The 19715-nt window shown below is 45.9% G+C and overlaps 1 protein-coding gene across 1 annotated transcript in view; it reads left to right on the top strand.

The window, feature by feature from the left end:
* Window positions 1–19715, top strand: part of IREB2 (iron responsive element binding protein 2) — a 45409-nt gene that overhangs the window by 17906 nt on the left and 7788 nt on the right. Inside the window, exons 5-20 of the mRNA XM_060259831.1 lie at window positions 1297–1512; window positions 2381–2450; window positions 3430–3613; window positions 4926–5065; window positions 5878–6049; window positions 7563–7663; window positions 9234–9350; window positions 10399–10558; window positions 10735–10870; window positions 14078–14162; window positions 14318–14474; window positions 15144–15268; window positions 16766–16870; window positions 17971–18113; window positions 19121–19268; window positions 19373–19495. Of these exons, the coding sequence (XP_060115814.1) occupies window positions 1297–1512; window positions 2381–2450; window positions 3430–3613; window positions 4926–5065; window positions 5878–6049; window positions 7563–7663; window positions 9234–9350; window positions 10399–10558; window positions 10735–10870; window positions 14078–14162; window positions 14318–14474; window positions 15144–15268; window positions 16766–16870; window positions 17971–18113; window positions 19121–19268; window positions 19373–19495 (2182 nt within the window). The remainder of the gene's footprint in view (window positions 1–1296; window positions 1513–2380; window positions 2451–3429; window positions 3614–4925; window positions 5066–5877; window positions 6050–7562; window positions 7664–9233; window positions 9351–10398; window positions 10559–10734; window positions 10871–14077; window positions 14163–14317; window positions 14475–15143; window positions 15269–16765; window positions 16871–17970; window positions 18114–19120; window positions 19269–19372; window positions 19496–19715) is intronic.

The raw sequence follows: 19715 nt of genomic DNA on the forward strand, positions 1-19715 counted from the left end.
TGGTTTTTAGAGGATCTTGTTTGCTGCACAAAAGAGGCGGAGCGAGTGGCAGCCCCGGGGCAGATAGTGTGAAATCCGACAGAAGCCCCACTGAGAAGAGGAGAGTGAGAGCGGCATAAGGCTAGTGGAAATCGATCTCTGTCTTAAAAGTGCCACTGGACTAAAACCTGTGAGGTAGGTCAGGCCCAATATCACTCTGCAGAGGAGGGGATTCAAACTTGGTCTCCCAGATCCTCCTCCAGCACCCTTAACATTCATGCTTCACTAGATTCCAGTAGGTCATTGGCTCCTAAGCCCACATGCTGACTTGAATACATAAATCCTTTTAAAAAGTGTGTGTGAGCATGCATGCTTGCCTTTAGTTATGCCTAGTGTCAAGAATACCCAGCGCAGGGGATCCTTTGTGTAGTGGGCAAGGCTTAAAATTGCACAACCGTTCCGGTGTTTGAGCTCTCACAAACCAAGGGGGTAGCCTGCCACCAGTGCGTTCGAATATCCCTGCGATCAGAAGCCGGTGGGCAGACCCCTGATCTTCCTGGGATTAAACCAGAAAGGCAATCCTGCAAGGTTGAGCACTTGCGCTAAGAGTTTCTGTGAAACCATTTACCATAGGCTGCTTTCCTTAGGAGAAGTCAAGCGTCTTTCCAAGTTTCTTTGTTTGCCAGGCCCATGTCCAACCTGCGCCAGTGCCTCCAGGAGAGCTGAAGCCGGCTTGCTCCAACTAACCCACAAAACCCAGAAAATGCAAGCTTATTAAAAGTCTTAAGTTGAATCAGCTGGGGGCCCTCCAGCCAATCCAGAGTCAGACCTTTGAAGTTTCTTGACACGCGACCCGTGACCAAGTGGTTTAGCAGAGAAGCAGTGTATCCTGAAAGGACGCTTCTCTCTGAAGTGTAAATAAGCCTCAACAGAAAGAGGGAGGGGCGTATTCATGGTCAAATGGTGTGTCTCCTTGTCACTGTTGTTCAAATGCGCCAAATCAGATTTGTGAACTTCCTCATTAAAAAAAAAAAGCAACAGATGTTTCCCTTTCATCAATTCCTCCATCTTTCGGGCCTAAATCCCGATACGAAGCCTTAACCAAAGTTTAATTCTATGTCTAACGAAAGCAGCCGTGTTGGTCTGAAGCAGCTGGACAAGGCAGGAGTCGAGTTGCACCTTTTAAGACCAACCGAGTTTTATAAATAAATAAATAAAAACTTGGTTTGTCTTAAAGGTGTCACTTGACGCCTGCTTTGTTCTTAACACCTAGTGATTAAAATTTCTTTCCACCGTTTTTTTTTTTGCAAATGACAGTGCAATACAGAATACTCCCAATCCCGGAGGTGGGGATCCGCAAAGGCCCCCGGCAAAACTCTCTCCCCTTAAAGCACCGCGGAAGCTTCCATGCAGAGGCCAGGCCAGCTGCAGAGGACCCTGCGACGGCGAGTCGAGCCGTAACTCGGGACCGCTTTCGGTGCAGATCGAGAACACGCCTCTGCTGTGTCCTTTTCATCTTCAGCCAGTGCCTGAGTAAGTTGCCGGAGTGCGCGTTTGCTTTAACAGCCAAAAGTTCCTGATGCAAAAGAACTCTAGTGTGTCGCCTTTCCATTTTCTGATTTGCAGTACAAAGGACCAGATGCAAAGGTAAACGCTTTTCCTGGTCACGTTTAACATGAATCATCCACCTTTTGCACCCCCAGGGCTTCTGAGGTTAAAAAGGTAACGGTAGTCCCCTGTGCAAGCACCAGTCGTTTTCGACTCTGAGGTGACGTTTTCACGGCAGACTTTTTACAGGGTGGTTTGCCATTGCCTTCCCCAGTCATCTACGCTTTCCCCCCAGCAAGCTGGGTACTCATTTTACCAATCTCGGAAGGATGGAAGGCTGAGTCAACCTTGAGCTGGCTACCTGAACCAGCTTCCGCTGGGATTGAACTCAGGTCGTGAGCAGAGGGCTCTAACTGCAGTACTGCAGCTTTACCACTCTGTGCCATGGGGCTCTACTATTCTCAGCTTAGCTTCCTGTAAGAAAGAATACTGCTCAAAATTGCACTGCTTTTCTCATTGGTGATGTTGATCTTACAGGCAGGTTCCTTTCCTAATAGGTCTTATTTGCATCACTTGCCTCAAGCAAATTGGAGTGGTGACAGTTTTCACTTGCGATACTCTTGACAAGGTGTTGGCCTTTCTCAGGATGACACATCATGACACATTACACGTTTTCTTAGCATGACACATTATGACACATTGCACATTTTTAAAGGATGACACAGATCCCTGCCGTTTTTCATTTCTTTATGTTACAACCATTCCCAAACTCCACAGTTAAGCAACAACCATCTGAATATTAGGAAGGCAAATATCGATTTTTATTTGTGGTTTCTTTTTGTCTCTCTCTTAGGCCTGAAACTGTGTTAAAAAACCAGGAGGTGGAGTTTGGTAGAAATAAAGAGAGACTCCAGTTTTTCAAGGTATGTTGGTTTGGAGACAGCCTGATCCAGCAAAAGACCCATACAGAATTGTTTATTGGAGATGGTGATAAACCTGATGTGGTATTAATCTTAAAGCCTTTTCCCCTGTTTTTTAGAGAACAAAGGGGGGAAAATGTGTATCGACAATGAAGATAGCAAATCTGTTACGTTTTGTGTTGAATGTTGCTTACATGTCAAATCTCAGGAAAAGACAATGCAGGGATCTCCAACCTTTTTGAGCTTATGGACGCCTGACAGTGTGGTACGCGCAGGCACAAAATGGCTGTCACAGGAGGCGGAGCCAGCCACAGAATGGCTGCTGCCGCTTACCTTTGGTCACACAGTGAAGATCCTTGCATTGTGGTCGCTGTTGCTGCCAAAAGAATGTTTTTAAAATCTGCACAGCCAATCAAGCCCACTTGGCCCTGCCCACTTTCTAAAAACTCTTGGCAGGCAGAAGGGAAGGCGTCAGCACACACCACGGGCACCATGTTAGTGACCATTGAATGAATGGAAAGCCTTTGCAGTTTATGTTCCCAGTGGAATCACAATATAATGACTGTGCGAAGTCGAAAAGCATTTTATCAATTGCCGCGTTAATATTGCTTTTTAGCTGCTAACGATATTTGCCAAGTGGGCAGCCATGCTGGACTGAAGCAGTCGAACAAGAGTTTATTCAGCGTATGAGCTTTTGTGTGAGGAAGTGTGCCTCAACACGAGAATTCATAACCTTGAATAAACTTTTGTTGGTCTTCAGGTTGCCCCTGGACTCGATATATGACAAGTTATTCTTTGACTTTTTTGTAAACATTCAAATGTATAGTTTCCCCCCCCCCCTAAGTAGATATGGAAGGTGTTTAAGTCTCTGGTTTATTTGTCTGCATTCAAAGCTAACAGCGCTGGTGTTTGCGCAGTTCAGACATGAAACTAATTTGTCATTTCCCCCTCCTCCCCCCCCCTCTCTTTTGAAATGAACTAGTGGTGCTCCAAAATGATTGAGAACGTCTCAGTAATTCCTCCTGGGACAGGAATGGCCCACCAGGTGAACCTGGAGTATTTGTCCAGGGTGGTGTTTGATGTGAAAGATTTCCTCTATCCCGACTCCGTGGTTGGCACCGATTCCCACACAACAATGGTAAATGGTCTGGGAATCTTGGGATGGGGTAAGTTCATTTGCTTAACTGTTCATTTGTTTCTCTGTTACTTCTGCACTATAGTGGTTTTTGATTTCCTTCCTGCTGGCTGCCTTGTGTTCCAGCAAGGATGCTTAATGAAGTACAGAGACAGTGTAGTGTGGAGGTGAGAGTGCTGAGAGTCTGGGAGGGGTGGATGGAAGGAAGAGGTAGGTAGACAGACAGACAGATAGAGTGACTAGACCTGTCACATACATACCATTATTTTAAAAGTATGCAAAAAATGAGATATGCAAAATTAAAAGTTAAAATTGGAGCCTAGGAGTGGGAGTTCAAATTCCCGCTGAACCACGAAGGCCCCCTAAGTCAGTGACTCTCAGTCTGACCTCTCGCCCAAGGTGGTTGTGGGGATAACGTGGAGGAGGGGAGAATCCTGAGTGCTTCATGGAGGAAGGAGGGGATAAATAGTTGAGAGAGTCATGGAGAAGGCAGTATTTCGAAGTAGGAGGCAGTACTGGCAGAACTCTGGCACTTCCTCTTTTTAACCCTCCTGCTTGAGAACACTTTGATCACGGGTTCAAAGTGATTTAAACTTACCTTGAGCTCCTCTGGTCTTGATTTAGGACAGGACCTGTTGGAGGGTGAATTAGCTAACTCTAGCTCCACTGGTGGACTTCCTGATGACGCCTGGGTTTTTTTGGCCACTGTGTGACACAGAGTATTGGACTAGATGATCCAACATGGCTTCTCTTATGTTCTTAACTCTCACTGTGCTCTTCCCGCTTCCCTCTAAGCTGCAGAGTCTTGTGAGCAAAAATTCTACTTTGTGAGCTACTGGTATTAAAGTTGAGCTACTGGCATTAAAGTTGTGAGCTCCTGCGTAAATTATTGTGCTCTGGGGCCACCTTTCCTGAGCTAAGACAAAAATGTCTAAAATCTGTGAGCTAACTCACGCTAACTCATCTTAGAGGGAACACTGGAGGTGAAGTGCAAATGACTGGAAAAGGTAATGGCAAACCACCCCGTAAAAAGTCTGCCATGAAAATGTTGTGAAAGCAGCATCACCTGAGTCAGAAACGACTGGTGCTTGCACAGGGGATTTCCTTTACCTTTGCCTTTTTAAGCCTCGCAGGAGTAAAAACACCCCCTTTAACAGTGTGCGTGCCTCCCAGCTAGGTTAAAATGGGGCTGACCATAATTATTATGACTCTGCTTGCTGTGAAATATTCAGTAGCCTTTAAATTGAGGCAAAAAGAGGTTTACAAGAAAGCTCTCTTTAATGTTTAATGAGGATTCAGTTGCTTTACAAGCCTGTTAATGGGCAGTCATGTTTTTCTCCCAGGTGCTGGTGGAATCGAAACAGAAGCGGTCATGTTGGGAATGCCAGTCACCCTGACCTTACCCGAGGTGGTTGGGTGTGAACTGACTGGCACGGCCAGCCCACTCGCCACATCAATAGACATCGTCCTGAGCATCACCAAGGTAATTTGGAGCTTGCCCTGTCTCTGCACCGAGCCTATGGGCTCCTGTTACGCAAGCTATTCCAGAGAACTCTGGGTTCTTTTCCCAAGGAGCAGTGTGGTTTTGTAAGCTCTCAACCACAGAAGCAAAACAGGGCAGATAACGAGGCCATCTGCAGGGCTCAGGATTCAGGCCAAGGTCTTCACGCACGTACAGTGCTGCTCATTTCGACACAGTTATCTCTTCGTGAGCATTGGATTGGTAAACCAGATTGCGTTGTGGAGGTCCTGTCTGCATGTGATTGCGTGAGATCTTTTGTCTTTAAGAAATACTGGTTTCGACTGTAGCAGTTACGGCTTTGGCTGCACATAGCATCTGAAAGAGCCAGGGCTGGCTAATGCCATCTTGGGCTATGTGTGTAGTCCCTGTTCTATCCCTGCTCCTGTAAAAATCTTAAGGCTGGAGAAGGGGTGATCCACTAGTGACTTTGGAATGACGCTGCATAGCCCAATCAGATCAGAAGCCACGCAGGGTCAGTACTTGGAAGGGAGACCACCAAGGAAGATCCTGCGGAGGAAGGCAAGGGCAGGTCATCTTTGCTTCTCATTGTATTGGAAGCCCCTTGCTGGAATGGCTGTAAGTTGACTGCACTATGACAGCATTTTATACACACTCCCTTCTCTCATGACTTCTTCACCTCAAAGTCCTGAAGGCAGCCCGGTTCATTTCCATGGGTGGAGTTAGTCCAGAACAGCATAGCGCCACCATATGTCTTCTTCTTTTTCCATACACAATATTTCCATGGGGTTTTGTTTCTTTTCTCTCCCTAACAGCAACTAAGGCAAGCGGGAGTGTCTGGAAAATTCGTGGAGTTCTTTGGGCCCGGCGTTTCCCAGCTCTCTGTAGTTGACCGAACCACAATAGCAAATATGTGTCCAGAGTATGGTGCCGTTTTGAGCTTTTTCCCAATAGACAATGTGACCCTCAAGCATTTAAAACATAAAGGTAAGTTTGGAGTTTCTACTGGATGGCCCATTTGTGGAAATGATATAATTTTGCACCCACTTTTCTCTGTGGGACCATGGCTTTCCCACGCAGAGATGTGGCTCCAGCTATACTGCTGGCATCCTATCCAACTGCCCCGCGATGTATCAGACAGTCTTTAATGTGGCTGTTTTTTCCTTAAGTGTGTTTATGGCATAGCAGTTAGTCACAAGACTTTTGTAAAATGTGGGTGAAATTGAAGAGAGTTTTCTGAATCTGGTAGCAAGCTGAGTTCCGAAAGCATAGTTGACTTCTTGAGTAACCGAAGTGTTTTGTTATCCCTTGTACAGAATTCTTTCTTTCTTTCTTTCTTTCTTTCTTTCTTTCTTTCTTTCTTTCTTTCTTTCTTTCTTTTCTTTCTTTCTTTCTTTCTTTCTTTCTTTCTTTCTTTCTTCTTTCTTTCTCTCTCTCTCTCTCTCTTTCTCTCTCTCTCTCTTTCTCTCTCTCTCTCTTTCTCTCTCTCTTTCTCTCTCTCTTTCTCTCTCTCTTTCTCTCTCTCTTTCTCTCTCTCTTTCTCTCTCTTTCTCTCTCTCTCTCTTTCTCTCTCTCTCGCTCTTTCTCTCTCTTTCTCTTTCTCTCTCTCTCTCTTCCTCTCTCTCTTTCTCTCTCTCTTTCTCTTTCTCTCTCTCTCTCTCTTTCTCTCTCTCTCTCTTTCTCTCCTTCTCTCTCTTTCTCTCCTTCTCTCTCCCTCTCTCTCTCTCTTTCTCCCTTCCCTTCCCCTCCCTTCCCTTCCCCTTCCCTTCCCCTCCCCTCCCCTCCCTTCCCCTCCCTTCCCCTCCCTTTCCCTCCCTTCCCCTCCCTTCCCTTCCCTTTCTGTTTTGTTTATATATGTTATATTTTGGGGAGAGGTGAATTTATTGACATTCCCTTATTGTATTATATAGTTCTTTTAACATGTTCCCTTAAGAAAAATACATTTGCTTTAGTTTCACTTGCTATATTCATTGCTGGCTACATCTGATGATGTCCTAGCAGGGCCCAGACCTTGCTGTCAGCATATGCTTGCTAGTAAGACTTCAGGCTGGAGTCTAATGCAAATGACAGTTCATGATCTGTGACAATTCCTGACAGCGTTCCTTAGCAGGTGTATAGCGGTTCTGTCCAGAGGACTCGTGCCTACGCAGGATGACTCAGCACTGGGTGCTGATTGGTGCTTGTATATAGCTATATGTATATAACTGGGAATAGCCTGTGCAGTGGTTTCTCTGCTCTCAAACGTGGTGTCTGGCGAAGCACTTGGTCGAGTGTATACCAGACCAACTATAACTTGTATATCTGTAAATAAATGTAAATAGTTAGCACAAGACAGTGTGCTGTCTTTTCTTAAACCTCACAAATCCACAGCATTCCAGCAAATACGCCGATACTTGCCTGTTTCCCAATAAAGTTCTGATCTGTTTGGATACCGGATGCTGTGGAGTTACTGCAACACAACAGAATATTCTCTGGTTTTGTTTTTAAACGTTTCTTTTAGGCTTCGACGAGGCTAAGCTGAAGTCCATGGAAACATATCTTAAAACTGTGAAACTATTTAGGAATTATCAGCTTTCCACAGGAGAACCTGAATATTCCCAGGTAATTTCAGAATGGCTTCCCCTCTTTCAAAATACCTTTGCAGAAGTTTTATGTCCATCCCTTAAAGCCCTGCCGTCCCATCTGTGGGAGTCTGTTCAACACCTCCAAAAGAGAGATCCCTTGTCTTAGTTCGTTCAGCGTCCCCTTCCCTTCTCAGTCTTGGATCTGCACAACCACATACCGAAGCTTGGTAATAAGAGGCCCAATGAATAATTTGTCAAGTCCAGATGCTGTAGCATTGCTAAAGCAAAGCGGGTGTTGTCCTGATCAGTGCTGAGAGGGAGCTCTGAACCTTCTAAGGAAGAGGAAATAACTCGTTTCTCCTGTCCTTTGGGATCCTTGCCACTGAAGTTATCTGCCGTATACCCAAAGTGAGTAGAGCCCTTCAGCACTCGCTTGCATTCAGGATGTCACTTGGGCCAAAAAGCTATTCAGTCAAGCATTTTGTACAATGGTGTAGTTACAGTTCCTCTCTGAGCAGTTTTACGAACATGTAGAACAGGGGTGGCCAAGCTTGCTTAATGTAAGAGCCACATAGAATAAACATCAGATGTTTGAAGAAGAAGAAGAATTGCAGATTTATACCCCGCCCTTCTCTCTGAATCAGCCTTCTCTCTGAATCAGAGTCTCAGAGCGGCTTACAATCTTCTATGTCTTCTCCCCCACAACAGACACCCTGTGAAGTGGGTGGGGCTGAGAGGGCTCTCACAGCAGCTTCCCTTTCAAGGACAACCTCTGCCAGAGCTCTGGCTGACCCAAAGTCATTCCAGCAGGTGCAAGTGGAGGAGGGGGGAATCAAACCCAGTTCTCCCAGATAAGAGTCCGCACACTTAACCACTACACCATACTGGCTCTTGAGGATGTCAGATGTTTCAGAGCCGGAAGGAAGGAAGGATGGAAGGAAAATAGATTGGGGGTGGTGGTGGAAAGAAAGCAATTTTAACTTTAAATGCATTTTCCAAGCCAGTCAACGGAGCGGTGGGGGCTTCAAGAGCCACACTATATGTGTGAAAGCCATGTGTGGCTCCCAAGCCACAGTTTGGCCGCCTTTGGTGTAGAAGTTGTGCTTTTCCTAAAGCAGCCTTTTTGTCATTAATACTTACACTCTTAATTGGGGACAGCTCTCTTCCACAACATAAGCACCACACAATAAGATTGCCATTTAGAGAAGTCTGTTTCTTCTTTTTTCACAAGCTCAGTGTTAAGAAGTAACAGGTAAAAGGGGGAAATGGCATGGCTCTTGTAGATCCATTCCTCTAGCGAAGGCACTTTTACTTGGGCAGTAAGAAGTCTTTGAACCTTTTGAACCAGGGAATGGTGCCTGCTGCTAAAGGAGAACACCTCTTCTAGTGATCTGTAGATGGATCTGTCAGAACCAGCCAAGTCTTCTCCTGCTTTGCTGGGCTCAGAACGTGGCTTTTGTAATGTCCCCCAAGCCTTACTTCTGAAAAGCTTGACTGGGCTTTCCATCAGCTTGACAAAATTCATTGATGCATACAGAAAAGCTAGAGATCAGCGATACATGTGCCGTGGGGCAATAACTAATGCGATGTCTTTCCCTCCCTATCAGACTGTACACATAAACCTGGGTTCCATAATGCCATGCGTCAGTGGCCCCAAAAGGGCGCAGGACAGAGTGGCCGTTACGGATATGAAAAGCGATTTCCAGGCATGCTTGAATGAGAAGGTATGGCTACAGCTGAAGCGCACCTTGGCCGTCTGTAAAGCAACTGTTAGACTTGCAACAGATTTGAATAAAAAAGTATAATCTCTGGAAAATTAACTTTCTTCTTTTCCTGTCATGAGATCCCCTTTCCCAAGAATATAAATTCTTTCTAGTCAGTTGGAATGTTGGAAAATTATAAGCCATGTCCAAGAGGCAGCTTCGGGGTACTTCCGCTTGGGCACTGTAGCAGGTACACTTGCCAATGTCCCCCCGCCCTCCTGGGGGGGCAGTTCTTATCCTCAGTCTCTGCTGCTGATCAGCTGGCCAGCAGGGGGACTTACTGGTAGTGGAGGGAGGCCTAGGCCTGTGTTTCAGTGATGTCACTTCCCATGAGCTCTGGAAGTGACATCAGCGCGTCATTGGCAACACTGGATGCTCTGGCAAAAATTCTGTGGCAAAACCATAGATTCTCTCCCCACCAAATCCCAGAGCATACCATGTTGCCAATGACACACTGATGTCACTTCCAGTGCACGTTGGAACTGGGCGTCCCCTTGCCACCAGTAAGTTCCCCCCCCCATCTCCTGCCAGTTGCCTGGCAACCCTAATGACAGATGGACTTGGGGAGCAGTTTTCTTGGAGAAGATGCTTCCCTTTTCATTGCAGAGCACTATCACCCTCTCCTGGAGAAAGCCAAACACCTTAATCCTCTCTAGCCTGTGTCAGCCATGCAAACTGGGAAGACAGCAGCACAGACTGAAAATCCTGTGCAGATTACACTGCCACATGGGTGTCAGCCCCTGGCCCCGTGAGGAGTTGGCTTTCTGTCCACCAAGCATTGTGTGTTACCCAGGCTTTCTTTGCAGACAAAGCCCAGCAGGATCTCATTTGCATACTAGGCCACACCCCCTGGCACCGAGCCAGCCGGAACTGCGTTCCTGTGCATTCCTGCTCAAAAAAAGCCCTGGTGTTACCGCATAGCTCTTCAGTCTCTTCTCTTGCCCCTTGTGTGCAAGTTACAAGTCCCTTGTGTGACTCTCATTTTGTGGTCAACTTTTTCCTCCCTTAGGTTGGTTTTAAAGGCTTTCAGATCTCCCCCGAGAAGCAAAGCGACGTGGTTCCAGTTGAGTTTGAAGGGAACGAGTACAAGCTGGCTCACGGGTCGGTTGTCATTGCGGCGGTGATCAGCTGCACAAACAACTGCAACCCCTCCGTGATGCTAGGAGCAGGTAGGCGGCGGGGTTCCCTGCCCATGTTCCCTCTAATTTTTCCCCCTCCTGAGTGGCCCCAGATGGCAGCTGAGCATCGCGTCCCACAACTTAAAGGGAAAACTGCTTTCCACCTAGAATTCTATGTCGAAATCTGAATTAACCGTCTCCCCTCCCCTCCGTGTTTTTTTCATTAGGATTGTTGGCCAAAAAAGCCGTCGAAGCTGGACTGACGGTTAAACCTTATATAAGAACGAGTTTGTCACCCGGCAGTGGAACGGTTACGCATTATCTCAGTTCCAGTGGAGTGCTGCCATACCTCAAGAAACTTGGGTACAGATTTCTTATATGCAAAAGTTATCACAAAGAATATGTGCAAAACGACATTCAGAGTGTATCAAGGAGTGTATCATGTTCCCCAGAGAGTACTGAGGTCAGGAACTCAAAACCTTCTCGCTATCCCCGGGCCAAAAGAAGCCCGTCTTAAGTCTACTAGGGACAGGGCCTTCTCGGTTACGGCCCCTATATGGTGGAACCAGCTACCGGAGGAGGTGAGGGCCCTGCGGGACCTTACTCAGTTCCGCAGGGCCTGTAAGACAACCCTCTTCCTGTTAGCTTACACTTAACTGGTACCGGAACTAATGTAGCTTATCAGACTCTTGCTATTTATATTGTTATAAGGTTCGATGTTTTAAGGTTTTAAATGTTTTGATTGTTTTAATTGTTTATATATTTAAACGTTAAGTCTTGTTTTCTGTTGTGAGCTGCCCTGAGCCGCTTTTGTGGGAAGGGCGGGATACAAATCATAAATAAATAAAAAAAATAAAATAAAGGCTTTATTCATGTATGCTTAATGTAATGCCTTTATCCTGAAGTATAATCTTCAGCTCCAGTTCCACTCCAGTGCACATGGGCTGTAAGGCAGGAATGGGAAGACAGCATGGAGTTTCTCAGGCTCTAATGCAGTGGCACTCACTCAGGGGCTCACAGAGAGCGGCGTTCATGTTTATCAAAAGAGAAAAAGAAAAGGAGATTGGATTGATACCCTGCCCTTCACTACCCAAAGGAGTCTCAGAGTGTATTGCAATCTCCTTTCCCCTCCCCTCCCCACAATAGACACCCTGTGAAGTAGGTGGAGCTGAGAAAGCTATGGGGTCATGGTAGATAACTCACTGAAAATGTCAAGACAGTGTGCAATTGCAATAAAAAAAGGCCAACGCCGTGCTGGGAATTATTAGGAAGGGAATTGAAAACAAATCAGCCAGTATCATAATGCCCCTATATAAATCCATGGTGCGGTCTCATTTGGAATACTGTGCACAATTCTGGTCACAGCACCTCAAGAAGGATATTATAGCACTGGAAAAAGTCCAGAAAAGGGCAACTAGAATAAAGGTTTGAAACACTTTCCCTACGAAGAAAGGTTAAAATGCTTGGGGCTCTTTAGCTTGGAGAAACGTCGACTGCGGGTTGACATGATAGAGGTTTACAAGATAATGCATGGGATGGAGAAAGTAGAGAAAGAAGTCCTTTTCTCCCTTTCTCACAATACAAGAACTCGTGGGCATTCAATGAAATTGCTGAGCAGTCAGGTTAAAACGGATAAAAGGAAGTACTTCTTCACTGCCACAGGAGGTGGTGGCGGCTGCAAGCATAGCCAGCTTCAAGAGGGGATTGGATAAAAATATGGAGCAGAGGTCCATCAGTAGCTATTAGCCACAGTATATTATTGGAACTGTCTGGAGCAGTAAAGCTCTGAATTTTTGGTGTTTGGGGGGGGGCAAAGTAGAAGGGCTTCTAGACCCACTTGTGAACCTCCTGATGGCACTTGGTTTTTGTTTTGTTTTTGGGGGGTTTTTTGTTGGCCACTGTGCGACACAGAGTGTTGGACTGGATGGGCCATTGGCCTGATCCAACATGGCTTCTCTTATGTTCTGGGATAAGAACATAAGTTTCTGGGATAAGAACATGGCTTCTCTTATGTTCTTATCCCAGAAACTGCTCTTGAGCAGAACAGCTCTGGGAGAGTTATGACTGACTCCAGCGGTTGCATGTGGAAGAATGGGGAATCAAACCCAGTTCTCCCAGATAAGAGTCTGCACACTTAACCACTACACCAAACTATCCATGTCTCCTCCTCCTCCTCCTATTAGATTATTAAACTGCCCTCCCCCATATTTGGGGCTCAGGGCGGTGTACAGCAACTTGAAATACAGTTAATGTAAATACAGTTTCAAATACCATACCATTAATTTGAAAACAATAAAAACAGATCCAAATAGTTTAACGTACAGTAACAATCCAGAGGGTGTCTAATCAGTTGTCCTTACCCCAACGGGGGAAATGAATGGGAAAGGAGGCCAGGTTGGATGATAACCCATCGCTTTCCTCAAACGCACCTGGTGGAGCATGTCTGCCTTACAAGCCCAGAGGAACTGAACTGGGGGCATGGATGTCCTTGGGTAGAGAGTTCCACCAACTCAGGGCCAGGGCCAGAAAAAGCCCTGGCCCTGACTGTGGACAGCCAGACATCTTTCAGGCCAGAGATCTGCTTCCACCCCTGGTGTGAGGCCAGTACCGGAGGCAAGCGTCTTACCTGTGAGGCCAGTACCTCTGGGAGGCGAGCGTCTTATCATCTTACCCGTGGCAGCAATTTGAAGGTGGGAACCACCTGCAGCTTCAAGGGTCTTGCCCACTTTCCTGAAACATGGGGCATATGCCCCATTGGGGAACAGTGCCAAGAAGAACCACAGGTGGAGTGCCAAAAAGCCACCTGAGGCTCCCAAGCCACTGAGCAAGTATCACTGTTCTATCACTGAGAGCCAGTTTGATGTAGTGGTTAAGTGTGTGGACTCTTATCTGGGAGAACCAGGTTTGATTCCCCACTCCTCCCCTTGCAGCTGCTGGAATGGGTCAGCCATAGCTATCACAGGAGATGTCCTTGAAAGGGCAGCTGCTGTGAGAGCCCTCTCAGCCCCACCCACCTCACAGGGTGTCTGTTGTGCGGGGAGAAGATATAGGAGATTGTAAGCCTCTCTGATTCAGGGAGAAGGGAGGGGTATAAATCTGCAGTTCTTCTTCTTCTAATGCACAGATTGCAGATTTACTGGTCTCTGGCTCATTTTTGCTGTTTCAGTTTTATGACCGCCTCGTCCATAATTCAGAAGCTAACTACCTTGCAAGCTAAACTTGATTTTAACCTACTTTCCCCCCTGCTAATGGGACATTTCTTAGAGACCCTTTGGTAAAGGTGTGTTTCTTGCTTTTAGAGTCTGGTCATTCTTTGAGTCAAAGGTATGGCCCCTGCTTAGGTTGAGGCAGGCTCATGTTCTGTTCATCAAGACCTATTTTTGAAATAACTCCTTACACCCGACCCTCTCGTGAATACTTAAATCAGTAAAGAATTGGTTTTTGGCAAGTCCAAGTGGTATATTTTGTGAAGATCGAGTATGCCTCAGTGACCAAACTTGCAAAGAATGAGAGAGTAGGATTCACCCCAGTTCGGCTGACCTTCTCCCATAATCCTGTTTTCTCTTACAGATTTGATGTTATTGGCTATGGATGCTCAACATGCGTTGGGAATACCACTCCTTTGCCAGAATCCATTCAGAATGCGATAATGCAGGTGTGTTTTAACAGCTGGAACAAACTCTTATCCTGTTGACTGGCCAAGAAATATAAAGCTTAGCTACTAATAAAACTCTGCATGAAAATTCAGAAGAGAAACAGAAAAACAGTACTGAGAAATATATTTGTGTATGTTTGTTTCTTATTTTTCAGGGCGACTTAGTCGCTTGTGGAGTTTTGTCAGGAAACAAAAACTTCGAAGGCCGCCTCTGCAGCTGCATCCGTGCCAACTACCTTGCTTCTCCGCCTTTGGTTGTTGCTTATGCTATAGCAGGGACTGTGAATATTGATTTCCAGACTGAGCCATTAGGTAACTGTACCTGTCCAAGCTCCTATTTAATCTAAGACTTTTGTGCCCAGTAGCTTTCGCACTGTTTTAAAGGAGACTTTGAAAGTTTCCAAAGGTGGTGTGCAAACCAAGCATTTTTAATTTTGACCATTAACATAATCAGCTGTGGGGGAGGGAGGGGGGGATCCTGTTCAGAAATTAGAGTGCCAAAGCATGTGGGCGAATCCTAAATTATTAAATAAATGGAAAAAATTAGCCCCAGGATTTAGATGATGCATACATTCTTCTAACTTTTAAGAGCAGAAAGAATAAGTTTAACTGCAGAGAGTGCGACTCCCTTATCACTAGCACCCAAGAAAAATAAAGGTTAGAAATCATGCTAGTAGACAGGAAACTAGGCAACAAACAGTGTTATAAAGCAAGCCCTTTGAGTGGAAAGTGTCTTGGCAACAGTTTCCACCACTGCATAGGCCAGGCAAAGAGATTTATGCCAAGGAGATGAATCTGAGTTGCACTGTTTGAGCAGCCTTAGAGCAATGTAATCAGTAACAGCATGCCTTAAAAGTGTGATTATGTTTGGATGTCTCTGTCTATGTTTTTTAAAAGTAATGTCTTTCAAAGAGAATGTAAATATCCTTGGTGTTTTTTTAAGCGACCGTTGTCACTGTCTGCAATAATTTTCTTCTTTAGGAGTTGATCCTGCCGGCAAAAGCATCTTCTTGCACGATATTTGGCCCAGTAGAGAAGAGCTTCAACAAGTAGAAGAAGAATTAGTGATATCGTCCATGTTTAAGGAGCTGAAGGAGAAAATGGAGGTTGGTTAACTATTAATAGAAGCACGTAAGAAGAGCCCTGCTGCATCAGGCTCAGTGGTCCATCTAGTCCAGCATCCTGTCTCATGCAGTGGCTGCCTTGTTTCTCTGGAGGGCCAACAACAGGGCAGAGAGGCTGAGGCCTTCCTAAGAACATCAGAAGAGCCCTGCTGGGTCAGACCAGTGGTCCATCTAGTCCAGCCTCCTGTCTCACACAGTGGCCAACCAGTTCCTCTGGAGGGCCAACAGCAGGGCATAGAGGCTGAGGCCTCCCTAAGAACATCAGAAGAGCCCTGCTGGATCAGACCAGGGGTCCATCTAGTCCAGCCTCCTGTCTCACACAGGGGCCAACCAGTTCCTCTGGAGGTCCAACAACAGGGCAGAGAGGCCTTTCCCTGATGTTGCCTGGTCATCTTTGTTCAAGTCCAGTACTCTAATCTCTATTCCCAGGGTCCCTAAAATGGTCGCCATGATGCCCTGGAGACTTTTTGTGGTGCCTGCCAAGCGTCTTCAGTAAGTGGCTGGATCTAGGTGGGGTTCGTGCCAGGCTTTTACTTGGCTACGCAGATTACAAGGCATCCTGTTAAACACAGCTTCAACCTAAAGTGTAGAAAGCTTCGAGTTATATACAGCCTCACATTTTGTGGTTGGCTCGGTCTCCTGTGGCAACCATTTTGTGATTGTGCCCACCACCCTGTTTCAGAATTCCAAAGGTGCCCTCATGCTTAGAAAAGGTAGAGGGACCCCTATTTGGACCATTCCAGCTCTTTCAGCATTGCTGTTAGTAAACCAAAAGCCCAGCTTGAAACACTTTGCGGTGTTGTATTTGTGCATCGTTTTGGGTGTCGAGCCTGGGGCAACAAATATACACCTGCTAGTCTGAACATTCCTTGTAGGGCTGCGGGTTCTTTTTGAGCGTCTAAAGCAGGTGCGCACCTGTGAACTGGTTTGTAGAGCCGGAAGAAGCGTGGAGCGGGAATTCTGTTGTCAGAGCCTCGCTTGAAATCAGCTCCAAGGTGACAACGTGTGAACCGATATTTTGGCAGGAGCAAAAAAGTAGGTTGCAGACAAGTTAACCGGGAACGTCAAAGTCACAAAGAAAAGAGGTTGCATTTTTATCAAGGTTTCATGCCTAGAGCAGAGTCCTCTATGACATTGTGATATTGAGAGGTTTTTTTCTTGGCTAGTAAGGGGAAAAGACAATTCATTCGTTTATTACAGTTTGGAAACTTCTTATGGACTTCCGGCAGGAAAAAGATAATAATGACCTGATGATTTGTGGTTTTTATGATTAAGATGCTAGGATTCAAAAAAAGAGAGAGTTCTTTATTCTGTATATATAGCAAGGGGAAACTTTGTAATCAAACTTATATTTGTTGTAGAGAAAATTGGAAGTTTTTTAATTTAAAAAACCTACTGTGATACTGAGTAATCCATGTTTTTAGTACAAGCAAGGGGGTAATTAAACTGATTTCCTCCAAATGCCTCCATTTTTTGCAGAAAGGAAATAAGCGATGGGATTCTCTAGAAGTGCTGGAGTCAGTTTTATTTACATGGGATTGGAAGTCAACATACATTAGATGCCCTTCCTTTTTTGATAAGCTTGTAAGTATGTCATAAGAACATAAGAGAAGCCATGTTGGATCAGGCCAGTGGCCCATCCAGTCCAACACTCTGTGTCACACAGTGACCAAAAAAAAGGAGGTTCACAAGTGGGGCTAGAAGCCCTCCCACTGTGCACCCCTCTCCCCAAGCACCAAGAATACAGAGCATCACTGCCCCAGACAGAGAGTTCCAACAATAAGCTGTGGCTAATGGCCACTGATGGACCTCTGCTCCATATGCTTATCCATTCCCGTCTTGAAGCTGTCTATGCTTGTAGCCACCACCACCTCCTGTGGCGGTGAATTCCACATGTTAATCACCCTTTCATTGAATGCCCACGAGTTCTTGTCAGACTTTCATTTGGGACATGCTGGATGTTGAACCAGTGGTATTTTATTTTATTTTTTTAAATTATTTTAATTCATTTATCCCTCTCCTTTCTGCAACGACTGGTGCTTGCACAGGGGACCTTGCCTTGCCTTTCCTTTCTGCCCATTGGGGACCCAAAGCAGCTTAAATCGGTCTGCTTCTCCTCCATTTTATCCTCACAACAACCCTGTGAGGTAGGTGAGGCTGAGAAATTGACAGGGCCAAGGCCAGCCTGAGAGCTTCCGTGGTGCACGTAGAGATTTGAGCCTGGGCCTCCCAGATAAGTCTGACACCACTAGACCAACCAGGGTCTCAATGGCAACTAGGGTTGCCAGATTTCAGGTGGGGCCTGGACATCTCCTGCTTTTACAACTGATCTCCAGCTGGCAGAGATCAGCTCCCCTCGAGAAAACGGCTGCTTTGAAGGGTGGACTGTAGGGCATTGTCTTATGCTGAGGCCCCTCCCCTCCTCAAACCCCGCCCTCTCCTGGCTCCACCCTCCAATGTCTCCAGGTGTTTTCCAACCTAGACCTGGTGACCCTAGTGGTAGCCCAGGGTGATATTTTGAACCAATTGAGGATTGGTCAAATGATGGGCCTAGTTATTTCCCTTACTGGAAAGGAGTACACTGTCAGAGATGAAGCCTCCTTTGCAGCGAGCTTCCGTTTTCAGGACTGAACCCGCTTCGTCAGGAACGATGCCTCATTTAGGTTCTCTCGTACATCGAACAGGCCAAAGAACCACTTCCCGTTCAGTCCATCGAAAACGCGCACGTCTTGCTGCATTTGGGAGATTCCGTCACAACCGATCACATCTCGCCCGCCGGGAGCATCGCGAGAGGGAGCGCCGCAGCCAGATACCTGCTGAGCAAAGGGTACGGACATCCGAGAGATTGGCTGGAGTCCCAGCCGATCCCCAGCAAATGACTCTCTTCTAGCAGCGTGCAGTGAATAGCGAATGCCATAACTAATTAAAAAAGGGGTTCAAGTAGGATGAAATGCATTTCTCTTGCTGTGGATCAGGGCTTGCGCAATAATCTCTTCATCCACAGAGGCAGAAAAAATTCAGGTTGGGATCTCAGGCTTCTCATCGCAGTAGCTTCAATCTGTGCCTACCTATACCGCTTAACAAATAATGCATATAGGAGAACGTTTACTCTTATGAGGTGGGACAGGCGGTGGAGGGGAGATACAAAAAAGTGCCGTTCCAAGAACGACGATGTCCCTGCTGCAACGATGGTATCGAACCTTTAGTCCATCTCATATTTGACTGTGAGGCTTATAAATGAACATCGCGAAGTACTTCCATTTTCCACAGCCGTATCTTTTACCAGTCAAAAACTGCAGCTCCTTAAGAATCTCCTTGACAATAAGAACCCTGAGGTTGCATACAAATTAGCAACATTTGGCTGGCTTGCCACAAGAATAATGAAGAAAACTAATAATTCAGTCAGGAAATGGCTAAACACCTTTGTTTGCGGTAACTGCCGCTTTCTGTTATATTTGTAGAACAAAGTAGGAGTCAAGTGCTCCTTTGAGACCAACAAAGTTTTATTCGGAACGTAAGCTTTCGTGTCTCAAAGGTGCACTTGACTCCTACTTTCTTCTGCTTCAGACCAACCCGGCTGCCCACTTGGATCCATCTGTTACATTTGTAGCTCTACAAACACTATTTTATGCCTTTTTATGTACGATGTTATGGTCATTCAGTTTAAAATTTGTATGATTTTACTTAGGGTGTGAATCAACAGCTTAGGCTGTGAATAAACCAAACTAAACTAAGGTGCCGCTGATTATCACGGACCTCTTTCCTTTCCCTCTGAATTCTGAGTCAATGGAATACGGAAGCAGACATCTAAGCATCACTTACGGTCTTTTCCAGCCTCACCCCCCGCGAGTTCAATTCTTACGGCGCCCGTCGAGGGAACGACGCCGTCATGACGAGAGGCACCTTTGCGAACATCAAGCTGTTCAACAGATTCATCGGGAAGCCGGCTCCTAAAACGATTCACTTCCCAACAGGAAAGACGGTGAGGAGAGCACGGTTGTTCTGTTAGAGCTCTTTGCAGGCGTCTGTGTGGGAATTGGCTGTGACCTCAGCTCGCTCGCTCTCTCCCTCATTTTTAAACTGCAGATGGATGTATTTGACGCAGCAGAGGCATACCAGAAAGAGAACGTCCCTTTGATTATCTTGGCGGGTGCAAAGTACGGTCAAGGGAACTCCAGAGACTGGGCTGCCAAAGGACCTTTCCTACTGGTATATTTGTTAATTGTATTTTTTTTTTATTATTACTTTATCACATTTGTATCCCGCCTTCCCCTGATGGGCTTAGGGCAGCTAACAGCAAAAAAAAAAACCACACATTAAGAACAAATTATGCAATAAAATCAACCATACAGTTTACAGTCATTAAAACCAAGATGTGCATTTCTGATTTCTCTGATGTTCTTGATTCAATTATAATGATTCAGTGGGA

The sequence above is a fragment of the Heteronotia binoei genome, chromosome 19, assembly GCF_032191835.1.
Source record: "Heteronotia binoei isolate CCM8104 ecotype False Entrance Well chromosome 19, APGP_CSIRO_Hbin_v1, whole genome shotgun sequence".
NCBI classification, from domain to species: domain Eukaryota; kingdom Metazoa; phylum Chordata; class Lepidosauria; order Squamata; family Gekkonidae; genus Heteronotia; species Heteronotia binoei.